General features: G+C 46.6%; 1 protein-coding gene across 1 annotated transcript in view; it reads left to right on the top strand.

Moving 5' to 3' along the window:
* The first annotated feature begins 1624 nt into the window (after positions 1 to 1624).
* CTR9 (CTR9 component of Paf1/RNA polymerase II complex) overlaps positions 1625 to 17889 on the top strand; it is a 263261-nt gene continuing 246996 nt past the window's right edge. The window contains exon 1 of the mRNA XM_078680945.1: positions 1625 to 1796. Coding sequence (XP_078537071.1) covers positions 1752 to 1796 — 45 coding nt within the window. The 5' untranslated portion in view covers positions 1625 to 1751. The remainder of the gene's footprint in view (positions 1797 to 17889) is intronic.

Below are 17889 nucleotides of genomic sequence, written 5' to 3'. Positions count from 1 at the left end.
TGCTGTTGTTTATGTAACTAGTTTGTTCTGAAACCTCTGATGATATTAGGTCAGAAACGGAGAATTCATATTCATACAGTTAGTGCTAAAGTGGTAAAGCCAGGGCTTTAAATGGGCAGGTACTGCCTGGTACAGAGTACCAGCACTTTTTTATTTTGAGAGGGAGAGTACCGACACTTCTCAAGAGCGACGTAATACTTTTAATTGGACAGTAAAAGGCACTTTTCAAAAACAAGCAGGTACTCTGTTACAGAGTACCTACACTTCTATGTTTCCATTTTAAGCACTGGGTAAAGTTATGTGGCGTGTTACAATTTATAACTGGGATTTGTTGGAGCAATGATCGTACCATGCTGAATTTGCAGATTTTGTAGTTTCCTATGGAAGAAAACTGTATATAGAATCTTGCAATTGGAGGTGAGCCCCTAGGAATGATGTCCATTTTTTAATTGATTTTGCTGTACATTATGACTTAATCTATTTTCTGCTTTTGCCTGTTCTATATTGTTACTATACTGAGCGCTTACATAGCAAATGACTTTATGCATTTAAATTAGGCTGTTAAATGTGTATTTTACTATCTCTATATTGTACTTTTAAATTTAGTAAGATACATTCGTGGTTTTCTAAAGTCCGCTCTATAACTCACTTTTTGAGTAAGTCCTTTCCTTATTATTGACTGTATAGGGAATGTTGCTTTGAACCTTATCTCTGGGACATATTGCCTCATGATTTGAGGTTAACACTGTGCCAGATCCTCGCAACATCAGGGCACATCATTGAGTTGCAAATGTTCTATCGGTACTATGCGCCCACAACAGCAATGAAGGAAAGAAGATTAAGAGGGGGCATACAGAAAGATGTAGCGAGGAAAACGGTCTATGTCATTAAGAGAGAGATTGCAAAGAAAAGTTGTGTCAAAGTGTAAACAAGAGTGACAGCATCAATAAAAAGTACATCCATTCGATAGACATTTTGTATTGATTAATTCACAATGACATCTTTTCAGAATGTATACATTTTCAACTATATTTATTCACAATAATATTATAGTTGCTCTTTTATCTCACATGCCATAAAAATCAGCGCTAACAAGTGCTGGTAAAAACAATAGACCTGTTTTGAATTCGGATTACGTGGCCCTTGCAGTATAATGTCTGTATGCACTGACATAAAACACTAAAGCTGTCAAGTAGTAGCATGGTGTGCAAAGCAAGGGATCATAGCCTACACGATTTAGGCCACGCCCTTCAGTACACAGGTCATGCCTTTGTGAAGAAATTCTATATTTAGCTTTTCAGGCCATACCGGGTGATAGATCAACTTTTCGATCCTACTGAAAGCATTCAGTTCGATCAGAAATTCCGCTTTTGCCTTGTGTTTTGGTAATATGGCGCTGACACGTTACGTGAACTCGAGTAAACATTACGCGAGTGGATGCTAATTGTCGAAAATATCTAGACAGGACTCAGAGGTGTCTGCTAAAAAGGCACCCACTCGTGCACCAAAGAGGGCTCCTCCACGACACGCTTGAAACAAACGTGAGCTCCTCACCCCAAAGAAGACATGCCGAGCTCACAGGTAGCGCTTCCCGTGTGGGCGGGGGCTGCCCCGGAAGTAGTTCCAAGCAGTTGTCTCTGTGCTTGCCAGCCAATCTTGGCCTTGCTGCCGAGCAGCGCGGATCCAGTGGAAGCTGCTCCGAATTCAAGGGACGACCAGCACCCCAGTCGGGGGCTCCGCCAGCCGCAGCCATGTCTCGGGGCTCCATCGAGATCCCCCTGCGGGATACTGATGAGGTAATGTGGGGGAGCGGGTGGATCGAGGTCAAAGTGGGGAGGGTGGGGGTGCATGTGCACTGCAGCGCCCTCTTCCTGCTGTTGATTCGGCGATTCAGCTTCCGGGAGCCCGACAGCTGCTCTGGGTAGCCGAAGATAGAAACGAAGGGGACTAGGCACATTATTGATCTCTAGTGGCCTCACTGTTTACGAAATCTAGCGCAGCAGATTGTATCCTTCCCGAGAGGAGAACCTGTGGCATTTGAGGCGCGGCGTGGCATTGAATGCCTGCTCTCATAGTGGTTTCAGTGCAATGCTCTATTTGCCTTTACGGTACATATCCAAGACCACCGAAGTGCCACTTACTGAAACTCGCTTCTTTTACTCCTCTCGGTGAACTTCAGTGTAGTTGTTGACTAGCTAGGCTCATTTACTCTGATGACTCAAGGGCAGGTCATTTTATTCCTGGGCGTTAAGCATTTTGTACCACAGAGAGACTCGATAACCGATCACTTAATTTCTTTACACCGCAAGTTTATTTCTGTCAACGAACCGTGCCCGATTTTTGGACGACCGGGTTGTGTGCTTAAAATGTCGTGTTGCTTATAACTTCGCTAGCGATACCACAATAAAGCAATAGCCACCACTGCTGGTTAGTAGGCACTGCTATTTTAATGTAAGAAAGCAGGGGTACTGCAATGCACTCTTTTATACAGCCCCCACTCATAGTGTTATTGACAGTGATGTACAGACTAACACACCGGTGCACTTATGGAGGCAGAGCCTTGTGAAAAATGTATATTTGTGTTCAAAGTTATCTCTGTGAATGGCACAAATGTTAGGCTACCTTTTTGTATTTATTCCCTTGCTCGTATTAGTTTCTGAAAGTGAACTGGGATGTCCAGAGATAGGTAGAGAGATGTTTTCCAACTGACCAGCTTAATTTAGAAGGGGGAACACGTTTTAGGTTAATTTCGATGCCACTCCGAGTACAATATCCAATAATTATGGTCTAATTAAATTCCAAAATAAATTAACTGTAATAATGCTCATTATGTCATAGGATTCTATAATCAATGTATTAACACCTGGCGAATTCTTTTTGATACTCTTCGATTTATGATGTACCCAGTAGTCGATTATTAAGAAATTACATCAGAACGCAGGTGTAATAACTTGTTACAGCTAAGTTCTGACAACACCATACATACTTGCTGATCCAGCAGCCGATGGGAAAGCAGGTCGGGTCACGGATCATAATTAAAGCAGTTGTTTAAAGAACAAAAAGCAAAACTTTTTTTTCTCTTTATTCTGCTGTGCTTTTGTGGATGTACATTGGCAAGAAGAAAGAAAATATTTATGGCCGCATGTTCATTTTTTTGCCCTCCATGTCTAATTATAGAAACGTTATAATCTTTCTGCAAGTTTCTACTGCGCCTTTTTTTTTTAATAAAAAAAATATCAAAACTAACTTGCATTAAATTGCTTCTAATTTATTTTTGCAGTGTTTAATTTTGGACTAGAGATTCTATTTTTAGTGTTCATGTTTACATAAATGCGCTCTTTTCCATATGAAAGAGCTATGATCCAAGGATTGAAATGGTGTATCGGGAAGGTGATGATGTGACCATGTATTATAAGGAATAAAGTACCCTGTGCTGTTCATGATAAGGGGACTGCAAGTCATCCTGGGGTTCTATAACCTTATAAAGAAGCTTAACAGTCGGTCTTATTCCTTGGTATGGTCTTGGAATTCGCCAGTGACTTGCAATATCCTTATAATGTATGACAAGTAGGGGTGGGCATTAAACTCTGCTCCGCCGGCGGAGTTTTACCTGCTTTGTCTGGAGCACGAAATTCTGGGAAAAACTCAGTGAACTGCAGCATGGCGGCGTTTTGCTTGTATGAGGCTCACCACCGTTAAGTTGGTGAGCAAGGAAAAATTGAGCACTGGGACGAGTCACTATGCAATTACTCAACGCAGGCGGTCGCGGCAGGCTGCTGCTGTTCGCATTGAGAGAGCTGACACTCGAGTCAAAAATCTACTCGAGGAGTAGAAAGAAGCAGCACCCTCTGGTGCAGCGCAGGGTAATGTTGACGCAGATTTTATACGGTGGAACTAACTCGGTCGCTAAAAATCAGTGCGAGCAGCACAACATGCTGAAATGCCTCAGCTTGCGGAGTCTTGTGGAGTTTTTATGTAACTCTGCGGAGTAAAGCTTTGCGAGTTCTGCCCAGTCCTAATGACAAGGTGTATTTTTATCCCACATATAATAATAATAATCTGAATATGTAATTTAAAACAGTCATGCTACTCTTACCCTACTTTTCAAGTTGATGCATTTGTGTGTAACATTAAGTGGGTAGTGGTATGCTTGTTTGTATAGGACACTTTTCCTTGTTCAGCTCAAGCACATTTATTAAGTATGGTATGTACATGCTTAAAATAATGGCACAGTTGATTAATTAAGCAAATATGCTGGATTTCCAATTTGGGAACGTACAGAAATCAAGTTTGCTAAGAAAGGATTCATGTGTATTTATTTTTTAAATGAAGTTCCTACCTTTGGCTTTCCAGATAGCTGTAGTTTAATTCACACAATATAACTGTCTCAATGAGATTTTGAAACCCTCCTATAGGCTTGTAAGAAATCCAACAGAGACTCAGGAGGAGTATGTGACAAGAACGTTTATGCTTGCTATTGCGAAGCTCCAACAACAACCTTGGCCAGATGGGAACCACATTCTCTTGTTTACTCCGGTTTACCAGGACAAGGAACATATTTGGACTTCAGAGACAGGATGTTGGGACTAGACACCAACTATAATAATACAAAATGTAGTTCCTCAAACCCCCAGAAAACAGTGAAAGTTAGCGTTAAAACGACAGCCTGCTGCATCTGTTAAAGGTAATAAAATTGCAACTTTAACCTGAAAAATTATTTCTTGTATAAGAATTTCTTAACCTTTTGCTACTCATTTTAATTAGGTTAGACACATTATGACCCCAAAAATCTTTATACCAACCTGCCTTAAAGAGTCTTGGCTAATTCAGTCATCTGCTTTAGTGTGAATCTGTTCTCTCTAATTGTGTTTTTATCCTACTTTTATGACTCTCCGTGCTGCCAAATGTTCATCAGCCTGGCAAGACATGACCAGATTTCTACTTATTAGTGCTTTTTCTTCAGTTTAGTTAAAGAGAACTAAAACCATCCAATAGAATTGTGCCTTTTTCTTTAGTGAATATTCTCTGCCTAGGTGAAGACTGGACAGTACATGACTCCAAGAGGCAACCTTCATAGGTCAAGATGGGAGAGTGCCAGCCTAAGACATTTAATAGGCCAACAAACAATTGTTCACTAGCAACTCATTTGGACAACAAATAAAAACATAACGCAAGGAGTGTTAGTTCCTTGCATACAAATTAGAGTTTGTAGTTAGAACGGCAAATTGTATCCTTCTAACACTGTTATTATATAGGTTCAGAATCAATCGTTTTTAAAATTGAAGCCCACATACAACAACATTTCTATCAAGCCCACTTCAGCCGAACATGGACGTAACCTTAATTTTGGTTCGTGATATATATCCCCAAACAAAGCCTCCTTTAAAGATGCACTCCACAGGGGCTTGCTTCACAGAACTTTTTATTGCAAGAAACGGTTGTGACGGCCCAATTAATAACAATCCCTGACGCGTTTCAGTGCCTCTGAGACCTTAATCATAGGGCAGGCAGGCAGGAAGGAAAGCCAGAAATGAACTACCACATATTTTACCTATCATGCATGTGCTTTCCAGTAAGCAGCATGCTGGTAGTAATAGTTCCGATTTTTCCCCTCTGGTGGGGTCTGCTTTCCGCCGATAATTTTATTGCCAATGTTCATTTAAATGTTTTCACAGGCCTCTGGTGGGCCTCGGGTCCGTGCCACCATTCCTTAAATTACGATGTCCCCTGCGCTGGAACAAGCTGTGATGATTCACTGCTACACAGACCTCGAGTAGCCATGCGCTATACAAGAACCTTTCCATTCCATTCCATACCTTCCTCCGGTGTTCTCGGCGGAGCAATATTCCACGGCCGTAGCCGCCGTGTTAACATTCCCAAACAAAGCCTCCGCGCTTTAAAGATGCACACCACAGGGGCTTGGTTCACAGAACTTATATATTGAATGGGAGGAAGGCGCCTGCCTGTAACAATCTTAAGTGACTGCTTGCTTTAGTGGAACGCTATCTTTAACTCTCGGCTGTTATTTATTTCCTGGTTTCTCCTTCTCGATGGGTCGCGAGCAGCCCCTGAACGGAAAATGAGGACGTTCCTCTTGTCTTAAACAAGCAAATTGATTCCCTGTCAATTTATTCATGAATTCCGCGAGCATTTTTTGTTTGGACAACCTGTGCCATCACGAGCTGTTTCACGACGTGGACGCAGCCAGGGAGCGCGCGGGCGGTGACACGGCTGTCACTCAAGACCGTCAGGCAGAGACAGGGACGCTGGAAGAACCGGAGTGAGCAGGAGCTGTGCAGCGGGGCGAGGAGATGGAACAACATAAGCAGGGGAGAGCACGTGCGAAGGACAGAGACACGTTGAAAAAGAGAGTATATGTGAGAAAGAGAGAGAGAGACAGGGGAAAAAGAGGCAAGAGGGAGAGAGACAGCGGGAAATAGCGAAACAGAAGCGCGAGAGGCAATGACAGGCGGGAAAGAGAGTGATAGCAAGAACCAGATATAAACAAGCAGCAGCTATTTGAAGCACTTGTGCTGGCCTTGCGGGAGCGAGCAGCAAGGGTGCGAGGGCCATGTGTTTTCAATTAGCACGCGTGCCGCTGCTCGCTCCCGCAATGTGGATGCCAGCAAAAGCACGAGTGTGCAAAGGAGCAGGCTGATTTCTAAAGGTCATCTCCTAGAGCAGCGCATGCGCGCTTCCTGGGCGAGACCTAAGAAGAAGCAATTGGTTATTGGTGTAATGGGGGGGGAAGTCCCTTATGGAATAAAGTTTCAATCCATTTGATAGGATTTTCTTTCCTAAGTCCTAGGACTCTCCCTCCTATTGTAGTAGACCACGTTTCAACCCTCTCGAGGTAAGGGGTCTCTTCAGGACAAGGGGTTCTGGGGACTGTAATGGGACAGTTGATGAAAATGACAAAGGCTCAAATTGAGCTGTGAATAGGAAAGTAACCTAACGTGGGCTTACCCCAGGCATTTACATTTGGCCAAAGGTTAGGAAAGTTGTCCTTGATGTTGATGGTCAACGTATAGTGACCTGATGGAACAACTAGGCATGTTAGAATATGTGGAAAGTGTAGACAAACCAGACTAGGGGATAAGAAACAAAACCTAGCTGGATGAGCTTACCCTATCGTGGGTCATGCAGACTCCAACAAGGAATCCCTCAATAATGGCTTTCAAATAGATGTCTGGGGATATCTGTTGATAAAGTACCCTAATTAGGTGGATATGCATTATAATAGTAGGCAATGTGTGGGAAGAAAGACGCTTCCTGTACTCACCAGGAGTCCGGAAGGCAGTTGAGTAAGTATAGGGCACTGGCCACCCTGTCAATTAGATTACACAACCTGAAAAAATGTAATACATTTCCCTCATGCTGCATTCAGCATGGAGGAGTCTAAAAGACAGCATGAGTAATGAGCAGTAAAGTAAGGAAGGTAACCGTATCTTGAGGTATGTCAAAAGGTAGAACAGCAGTATAGTCTAGCTCACCTCAGTACTTAAGTATCGTCCTTCTCGATGTGGAGCTGCTAATTTCCAACCTGCTCCGATGTGTTTAAATGTGCCAGTGAGGGGCTGCGAGGTAGGCGCGTCATGGCCTCTAGAACCCTTGGAACTAACGTAAGGGTGGCGGCCATATTAGAGGTACCATGGAAAGGATTATTGCCCATTGTCTAATATTAACCGCACTGATAAAAAAAAGCCTCCATAGTTGAGGAATCCTCAAAATAGAGCACATGATGGTGACGATTAAGGTAGTGAGGCTGTAATATGTACTGCATCGAATTTCTCATGGTCAACGTCACATGCACGGACGCCTGGTGACCGTACAACTATGAACTACGTTGTGATAGTTGGCAGCCATATTTGGAGGGGCTAAGGAAAGGGCAATAGCCATAGCCTGGTTGAGATAGAATCGGAAGCATCAGTAATAATTAATTTTAGGTAACGGTAATGGAAAACCGCTAACAAGGATTTTGGTAACATGAGCAAGTGGATATGCTAGAACTATCTCTTCTAATGGATAGAAGAGGTCCTATATTAAGGTGTGGAAAAAGATGGACCATAACAAAGCAGTGAAAACACCTTTAATCTGACCCAGGAGGATCAAAAAATGTCTGCTTAGACCTGCGGTGGCAACCCGAAATTGAAAACCAGTTCATGTAAAATTGAAAGATTGGAGGCAACTCAGTGCCATTTACTAAGAAAGATCGGCCGTATTGGAATAGTATTCAGTGACAAGCAATGGTATTGGAATTTACAGCTAGCATAGCTATATACTATGTATACGCAGAGGTATGTAGTGACTTAGAGGGAGTGGTGCTATTAAGTCTTGAGAATTGTATACTTTAGTAAGAAGACTTCAATTCAAAAGCCCGTATGGTGCCAATTCTGCTCTGTAATAACCTCACAAAGATTGAAGTGAGTAACACCTATCGATGTAAGGCAATCTGGTGTCGTGATTCCCAATCCCTATTCTCTGGGAGACATACTTAGGGATGTCGTTAGTAATAGAATTTAATACATAATCACTTCATCATAGTAACATATGGGATAGAGAATCGTAGATAATGATGAAATGAATGTACATGGTCAGTTCATCACGGAAGTATGGTGGTTATAGTCGGTTACCATAACGGATACACCTTAAGTAGGGGACATAGACATTACTAGGGAACCCAGCAATGGTGTACCCTATAGAAAGACGTATTACCTCTAATTATATTCATAAGTTGAAAAGAAACATTTAGTGACCCTGCAGCCTTGACAATAAGCATAGAAGACATTCAATACTGATAAGACCTTGCTCTGATCACAAGATATTCATCCAAGGTCTAAAAAGTGCCTATTTAGAGAACATATACAGTCCTAAAAGTGGTCGTGAAGTTGTACTGCTATAGGGGTTGTCTGCAGTTAGTTTAAACTGATAAATTTGCGCAACTCCTCAAGGCTATTCAAACCCTTTCGGATGGAGTCACATTTCATGATCCATTTACACTCTAGGGCTTATAAAATCAGTGACATGTTACCACCTCTCTGTGGGGTCTTAGCTTTTTGCCTAAGACATTTAAGCCCTTGTCATGGAAGGTGGATCGCAGATTAAGGTTTCATTATGCTTTTCCGTGCTGGTACTCAAAATGACCAAAATGAACACATGCAAATAGTGGGTGCCTAAAGTTTCTTGTACACCTGCACAACAGGCAAGCTTCAGCTATGTGAAGGCCTCTATGTACTCTCCGAATCCCAAAACGACTAAACCATATATGCAACTTTTGGCACTACAGCAGGCAAAGGTGATATTAACATGAAGCAATTCACGTCTCTTTCTATAAGGTGTTTGGGAGGTCAGCTTCTACAACCCTAGACAATAAGCAGATATCTCATGGGGAGCCCGACATCTCTTATGCCTGACTCAGGAATCGGGTCCTGGTACAATTTTTGAGAGAGAGAAGGATAACCCTAGTTGGAGGTATAGGTTATGGTGATTTTCAACTTAACTCACTGTGGCAGACTGTTAAGTACTGGGCTAAGTCTTCTCCCACGTTTCATTCCTATTTTGTGGAAAGATAATTGTGAGGAGATGGTAGATATTGCTACGCATGAACGATAGCATTTTATTAATGGATAACATTTTAGCCACTTAGTTTTAGAATGATGTGAGTCTGCAGCTAGTAAAAGGACTGATGAGCCTGTGTGTAGGTGTTCACCCCTGTATAAGCTGTAAACCAGAATAAACGAGAATGCAAGCATTGCAGTGGAAATAGGTCTCACCTTTTTGCTTTGTCAAAGCATTTTGTTGACTCAATTCAGGGTTGATTCAGTGTTTGCAAAAGGAAAAAAATGGTTATTGCCTGCGCTGAACAGCATCAGCAAAACAAGCCCTAGGGACAATGATGTATATGCTTGCATGCATCACTATGCATGTGCATGTATCTGTCGATGCTGCTGTGACCCATTCTGATTATGTGTGCATGCTGCAGCACTTTCGTGTGCTCATACGTTATAAAGAACGTGCCATTTTGGGTGGTTGGCCCTAGCATGACAACATATGCTCTTGCGTGGGTCAAGGCGAATGCATGCGCTTGATTTAAGGCACTGTCATTATTCAAATTTACTTTGGATGAGGAGCACACATCTTTGAGCGGTTAAGGGGGAAAAAGTGCACAAAACCACATCTAGGGAAAGAGCACGCAGGTAGTAAATTGCAGCTGCTGCGTCCCAGAAAAAATCTTATGAAAATATAAAGCATGCAAATGAGAATGAGTGGGAGGCGGAGCATGTGAATGGCAGTGACAAGCAGTGGTGAGCAGGGAGTTGCAAGGGAGCAACAGAAGAGACCCTGGAGCTTTCATGTTTTCATGAACACTACTAGTGCAAAGGACTATCCTATAGGACTTGTGGCCAGGTTCCTGATGACAGGAGGACAGAGTTGAGCCACGATCCAGCTACAGAGCTCTGTTTAAAAACACAGCATTTTTCTACTTGGATGTCTGGTTTACACATGTCTGAGGGGAGTATTTCAACTACTAGTGGGGGTGGGGGAGGGTACTGCAACAAAAACTGTTTCCCACACCCCTCTCCCCAGCACACAGGCCAGGCCACTCAGCCAAACCTAGTAGAGTCTTCCTAGTCTGTCTGGCTAGGAATAGTAAGGAAACAGCCTCAATTGTTGCAGAGCCTAATCTGCCTTACATCCACCTGTTTAGGTCATTCCATCTGGGGAGCTGACCTACCTCAGCAGTGTTGGCACCAAATTTAAAATACCCTTTGTCTACTTCTTAAGTGTTCTCACCCTTTCTCTTGGTGTTGGGATCAGAGATGTGCACATTTGCTAACCCTATTTTTACCAGGGCTACCCCCAGCATACCCAATGAGGTTACCCACAACTTGCGTAACCCCACCATACATAGGGTCAGGGGGCCAAGCTTGCTCTTTGACGTGGTCAGTCCACCATGCCAAGAACAGTAAAGCTCGAAAGGCTAACGCACAGCAGTGGTCACTGTCAGTTGTCGGTGCCCAGAACTGCACCGTTAGCTCTTCACAAACAGGTGAAGGTGCTAACTCACATGCTTTTTGGGGCCTGTCTGCTGTTCTAGAGTGGGAGGTTACTACATCTTGTAGCGCACCCTCCTTCCACTCTATCTGCTGTTATCTGAGGAGCCATCATCTCAGGCCTAACAGTCGCCTGACTAGTCAGGATTTCTTGTGGATCAGGTGTTGCTGGTCAAGTGCCAACTTTGGAGTTCTCCCCTTCTGGTGTAGAATCTCCTTGGCTCCCTGGAATTTTGGCTACATGTTGCCCACCTGTCCTACACTACAGTTGTAATTACTTTTGGACTACTTTTGATTACTTTCAGGATTACTTTTTCTACTCAGTGTGATATGCCTAGATATCACACTGGGACATTTCCTGGATAAAAGGCAAGTAAGTCCGTTTTTCTCAAAACACAGTTTCTTAGGTTTTCATACAATTCTCAACTGCACAGAAAAACAGTCAATGCAGTCCTATGGGAGAAAATTAGGTTATCAATTTAAAGGTGAGTAATCTGTCGTGGGAGTTGACTTTCAGGGAGTTGAGTTTCAGGGGTTAGAACCAGGGTTCCCCCAGGGTCAAGGATGCACTCCAAGAGCACCCTCAACGGCACTAGGGTGGCCGGGTGCAGAGTGCTGCGGCCTAATGTTATCCAGTGGTACTAGCCTGGAGGTGGCATGCTTATCTGACTAGCTGAATTTCCCGCCTGTCCAGGTGCCAAGAGGGCTCTGGAGGGGGTGGGGGGGGGAATGGGGAGGGGAGAAGGGTGGCTTCCACTCATTTGGGGGAGCCAGATTCGCATTCCAATGGCGGCAGCTTCTTTGAAGCTTAGCGACCCAAGGAGGCTAATCAGTAAGTCATGCTGTGGGAGGGGGTATGTAGAAACTGGGTTTTTGTTGCAGCCCCCCCAGCCCCCCCCAAAAAACACTTTTTGCATTGAATTAGATGCAATTTTTTTTTTTTTAAACCTTTATTCGTAACAAGTGGTGGAAGACAAGCAGGAGATCATCAATGACATACATACAAAGCATACAATGATACAGGTGTGCTGGAGTGCAGCGGCGTACAGGAAGTGTCCAGGTGTCATATCCAGAGGGAGAAGTCCAGTGGGCAGAAATAAGGTCACGGCAACAGTAGTGGCCCGGGACGTGACACACCATGACAGAGCATACAAACATACCAATAATACGGACAGCGGGCAAATATCGGTACAAAGAGGAGATCAGTGGCAGGGTCGCGGGCACATACGCACAGCGCAGTGGCCCCTGAGGCAAGGCATCATAAGCTGCATCCCAGGAGAGAGGGTAGTAAATCCCCGTTCCTCCGCCAATGATCATAACATACTCCTCACATCGAGAGAGGTCGCAGTGCAGATATAGGGATCCTCACATCATGTGGACTGGGCAAGTAGCAGAGAAGCGTGCAATTCCAACAAACGAATCCACATTAACCCACCCCAACCCGATCAGCACTGTCCGAATCAGAATCCTGCACAGCCCTGGTAAGAAGGTACACCTGCAGTGGACTCCAGAAGTCTCTGGGCCTGCAGCGCACAGGCATCAATTCTGCGTAAATATTATATTGGTCCTGACAATAAATGACATCTCTCAGCCAGTCATCGAACCGTGGTATCCTGCCCCTCCCCCAGCAGCAAGCCACCCGCCTCTTTGCCAGCAGCAGAGTGACATCCACAAACCTACGATACATTGCCGGCACCGCCCTGGTATAACCCAACAACAGGACCAGAGGGTCAAGTGGCACTCCATTGTCGGTCATAGCCTGAAGAGCATCATGGACCCGCACCCAGTACTCCGAAACCACTCCACACTCCCACGCCAAGTGGAGAAAATCAGCACCTGGCGCATGACAACGAGTGCACCTGTCATCTTCCGCCAGTCGGAACCTGAGCTTCCTAGCCGGGGTGTAGTAAAAACGCTGTATGAATTTGTAGTGTATGATCTTTAGGCGGCAGCTAGAGGAGATGTTGGCGGTTACACCACAACAATACTTCCATTGGTCATCAGAAATGGAAATGCCTAGCTCAGCATCCCACTGGGTCCGCGCCCGCCCTGGCGAGACAGCACGTTGTCTCCTGATGGCACTATACAATCGAGACACCAGGTGACGTCCATCAGAAAGCAACAACTCATGAAGTGGCAGGGTCACACCAGGCTCTCCGGGGAACTCAGGCAACAGTGATCTCAGGCCCTGTCGTAGCCGGACATAGTAAAACATATCAAGTGGGGAGTACACCCCATCCCCGAAGAATTGCTCCAGGGTACGGAAGGTGCCCTCACGAAACAGGTCACCCCAGGTGTGAAGCGCAAGACGACTGCAAAGGCGTCGAAACCCAGCCTCCTGCAGAAGAGACAGGGCAGGGTGATACATCAAAGGCAACGCAGGCGAGTAAAGAAAAGCAACATCCAGCACCTTTGCGATGCGCTTCCAGGCATCAACAGTGCAGGCGACCGTCGTTTGGTGTGTGTCAATGTCCTCAGCACGACCTAGGACCATGCCCTCCAATGGGAGAGGGTGAGCGACCCACTGCTCGGCGGCCACCTGAGGCATGAACGGCGTGGGGCGCATCCAGTGGTAGGCGAAGTGCGCTTGAGCGCTGACATAATAAAGTTCAAACTCAGGGACGTCAAAGCCCCCATCGACATAAGGCAGCGTCAGCGTAGACCACGCCACTCGTGGCTGTTTACCCCCCCAGAATAGCCGAAGCAACTCTGAGCGGAGTCGTGAGAAAAAATAAGCCCCAGGATAATACGGAATGTTTTGAAACAAATACAGGAAGCGAGGTAACACCACCATTTTGATGAGAGATGCCCTGCCCGCCATAGACAATGGCAAAGAACTCCACCTCGTGATGCAATCTGCCAAGTTAGTGATAGCCACACCGTAATTTAACCGTAGTGTCTCCTCCTTGAGCAGTGACACAGCAATACCCAAATATCGCAGGCCGGAGTCACACCACTCCAGGGGGTAGTCAAGTGGGAAACGGTGGACCGCTGCAGTGAGTGGAAAGAATTGGGATTTCTGCCAATTGATATGAACCCCAGATATACCACCAAAGACAACAAACTCACGTAACAACGCATTAAGATTCGACTGTGGGTCTCTCACATAGAGGGTAACATCATCAGCGTACATGGATATGCCAATCTGCCGCTGAAGGCAATTAAACGCGCTCTGTTGATGCAATTGCCGGATCCTACACGCAAGAGGCTCTATAGCAATGGCGAACAAGAGGGGGGAGAGTGGACACCCCTGCCTGGTCCCTCTCGTGATCGGGAAAGGGGAGGACAACACACCATTTACAACCACTCTGGCCATAGGGTCAGTGTAGAGTAGTTTAACCCATGAGATAAATATTCTGGGAAAGCCCATCCTGCACAGGACGTCAATTAAATAACCCCATTCCACCGAGTCGAACGCCTTTGTCGCGTCTAGAAAAACAGCAGCCACCGGGAGCTCCGGGGAAATGGTCGGGATCAAGGAGAATAATGTACGAAGATTATGGGAGGTCGCCCGCCCAGGCACAAAACCTGACTGGTCAGGCAGCACTACAATGGGCATAAGTTCAGAGAGACGTACCGCCAATACCTTGGCCAGAATTTTAACATCGCAGTTAAGCAATGAAAGAGGCCTATAGGAACCCACATCAAGGGGATCCTTTCCGGGTTTGAGCAAAGAGATGATAGCAACTTCCCTCATAGACCCTGGCAGGCGCCCCACTTCAAGGGATTCCTTGAAAACCTCCCGCAACACCGGAGCCACAATATCCACATAACACTTATAAAATTCGGCGGGGAGACCATCTAGGCCTGTGGCCTTGCCATTATTAAGAGACATGATGGCACTCCTGACCTCGTCGACCTCCAGGGGCCTACCTAGAAAAGCCCTGTGATCATCAGAGAGCCAGCAAAGCGACAGCTCATCCAAAAATCCCCCATATCTCACATCTCCGGAGTGCTGGGAAGTGTATAAGTGTGTATAGTGTTGCAGAAATGCGTCCCGGATAGTCTCCGAGTCCATGCAACGAGTGCCACCAGCCAAGACCAGTTCCAAGACATCTGAGCTGTGCCTCTGGTGTCTCGTAAGGGCCGCCAGGACCTTCCCTGGTCTCTCACCCTCACAATACCGTCTAGCTACCCAGTATTTTCCCCTATGCTTCGCTTCTCTGGCCGCTTCTTCCTCGTATTCCGATAGTTTACTCCTAAACTGGCGCATGAGATCAGGGTCAGGGCCAGCAAGTAGACCACTCTCTAGGCGCTTTAGGTCGGCTTCTAAGTCAGTAAGTGTACGGACAATGGTCCTGAGTACCCCACAGCTCTTGGAAATAGTGAGCCCCCGAATCGTAACCTTGAATGCCTCCCATATTACCTCCACACTGTCCACAGACCCCTTATTCCTCGGAAAGAAAGCCTCTATCTCCTCGCCCAGCTCCGCCTTAAAAATGGGGTCCAGTAGGGCTGATGGGAATAGCCTCCAAGGCGGGCGCGGTCGGTGTAGGCCAGGTACCGACACCACAGCCCGAACCGGACAGTGATCAGAGAAGGTCCTGGGGAGGTGTGTCACCCCATGCAACCCTGCCACTAGCCCCCTGGAAAGGAAGATATAGTCCAGCCTCGCCCAGGTACGGGCCTGTGTCGTGAAATGAGTGCCCTCCTTAACAGTGGGGTGTACATATCGCCAGCTGTCTACCAGCCCTGCCTCTTCAACAATGCCCCGCATGACATCTCTGGCCTGTATATTGTACTGATGACTCCCCTCCGATCTGTCCTCAAGAGCCACCATTGCCAAATTAAAATCCCCCCCCCACACAATATGAGAAGCATCAACAGCAAGCACATGACCCCACAGTGCAAGAAAAAAAGCTGGAGTATCAACATTCGGTGCATAACAATTCACAAAGAGCACAGTGATCTGTCCAATCCTTCCCCACAACAGTACATATCTCCCATCAGAGTCCAAGTGTGATCCCAACTCCTGGAAGGCAAGTGACTTTTTAATCAATATTGCAACTCCCCTTGCATAAGAGGAGTACGATGAGAATTTCCTCACAGTGGCCCACCTCCCACCAAACGCATATGTCGGTGACCGACCCAGATGTGTTTCCTGTAAAAGTGCCACCTGTATGGCATGTCGGTCTAGATACTGCAACACATTTCGGCATTTCCTGGCATCATTGAGCCCACGCACATTCCAAGAAAGAATCGATATCTTATCCAACATTTCGACCGACATTACTCATAGGGTATACGTGTCAAAGAGCCCCGCACATTCGCAACAGGCACACCACACGAGCCATAACAGGAGGCCGTAGCCGCCACACCCCTACCCCACCTAGTAACATGAAAAACACAATCAGCCACGCCGTCTTCCAACCCCAGAACCAACCCCCCCCTCCCAAAACCGGACAACGCACAACCGTGCAACAGGCATGCAACGCCATACGAGAACATCCAGAGCGCATCGCATCCAACAAGTGAATGTAAAGGTACCAAAGAGTCCCTACCTCCCACAGCCCACCTGACCAACCCCAACCTGTCAGGACCCCCTACCGCCCCCCCTCCCCACACCCCAGGCATCCATCCATTCATACCAAACACCATCCGCACAACAAGGGAAAGTGTGAACATAGTAGGGGAATTCCCGTTGGGGGTGCCCACCAGAGGTGCACTTCACCACCCCCTCACACTACGCCGCCCTTCCAGCCGATGAGGCAAAGATACAAGGCAGGCACAGTGGTAGGGAGGGTGCCCGGAGCAAGAATGAAGCCACAACCGCAACCAACGCCAACCCAACAGTCACACCATGCAGCCTCTCGGAAAGGCACGGAGGCCTACCTATCAGCCCACAATATCACACGCTACGGAAAAAACAGCAGGCAGCAACAGGTGTAACAATGTCAATAGGAAGCGTTCAACACAGTCATCATGCCATCAAAAACCTGGTCAGGGGTCGTCTTCCTCTCCCGCCAATTGGCGATCATTCTGTCCCAGTCCATCTTGGCGGTCAGCAGCAGCACGTTCCCTCTGCAGCCGCTTCACAAAGTCTTCCGCCTGCTGCGGATCCGTGAAAAAAGTCTGCTTTGCCTGATGAGTGATCCTTAATTTGGCAGGGTAGAGCAAAGCGTAGTCCACCTGGAGGTCCCGAAGTTTCCTCTTAACCGCCAAGAATTTACGCCGTTGTTCCTGCACCATCGGAGTGAAGTCAGGGTATATAGTGAAATTGACACCCTCGAAGGAAAGTGAGCGGGAAGTGCGGGCTGCATGAAGAGCCGCATCACGATCCCGATAGTTCAGGAGGCGAGCAATGATAGGGCGTGGGGCCGCACCGGGGGCCGGTCGCGGTCCAAGCGAACGGTGCGCCCGTTCCACAATAAACTGGGTAGAAAAGGCTTCTGCCCCAACCAAGAGCCTCTCCACATACGTTTCCATTTTTCCAACATTCGTAGACTCCGGCACACCCACTACGCGAATGTTGTTGCGCCGACTTCTCGCCTCCAACTCCTCATTCTTAGCGGCTATTACACGTAGGATATTGTCCATCCTCGCCAACTGAGTGGTATGAGTGGCCGCAGTGTCGTCGTGATCGGAGATACGCTGCTCCGCCGTGGTCAGGCGCTCCTCATGGACATCAAGTTTCTGTACCACCGCGTCCATGCGGGAGGATAGTTTGTCCACCTTGTCCACAATGGTGGCGAAGCCTTGCCGCATCTCCTGCATCATCAGCTGGAAATCAGGGGTGGCCGGTTGCAAGGCAGCATCAGCGGCAGGCGGAGGAGGAGATCGCGAGGTCCCAGCCTCCTGTACAAGGCGGGTGCCCCTTCTGGAAGTCGCCGAGTCA

This window comes from Lissotriton helveticus, chromosome 3_1, assembly GCF_964261635.1.
Source record: "Lissotriton helveticus chromosome 3_1, aLisHel1.1, whole genome shotgun sequence".
Taxonomy (NCBI): Eukaryota; Metazoa; Chordata; class Amphibia; order Caudata; family Salamandridae; genus Lissotriton; species Lissotriton helveticus.
The sequence above is the reverse complement of the archived record's forward strand: the minus strand, read 5'-3'. Positions and strand labels throughout refer to the sequence as shown.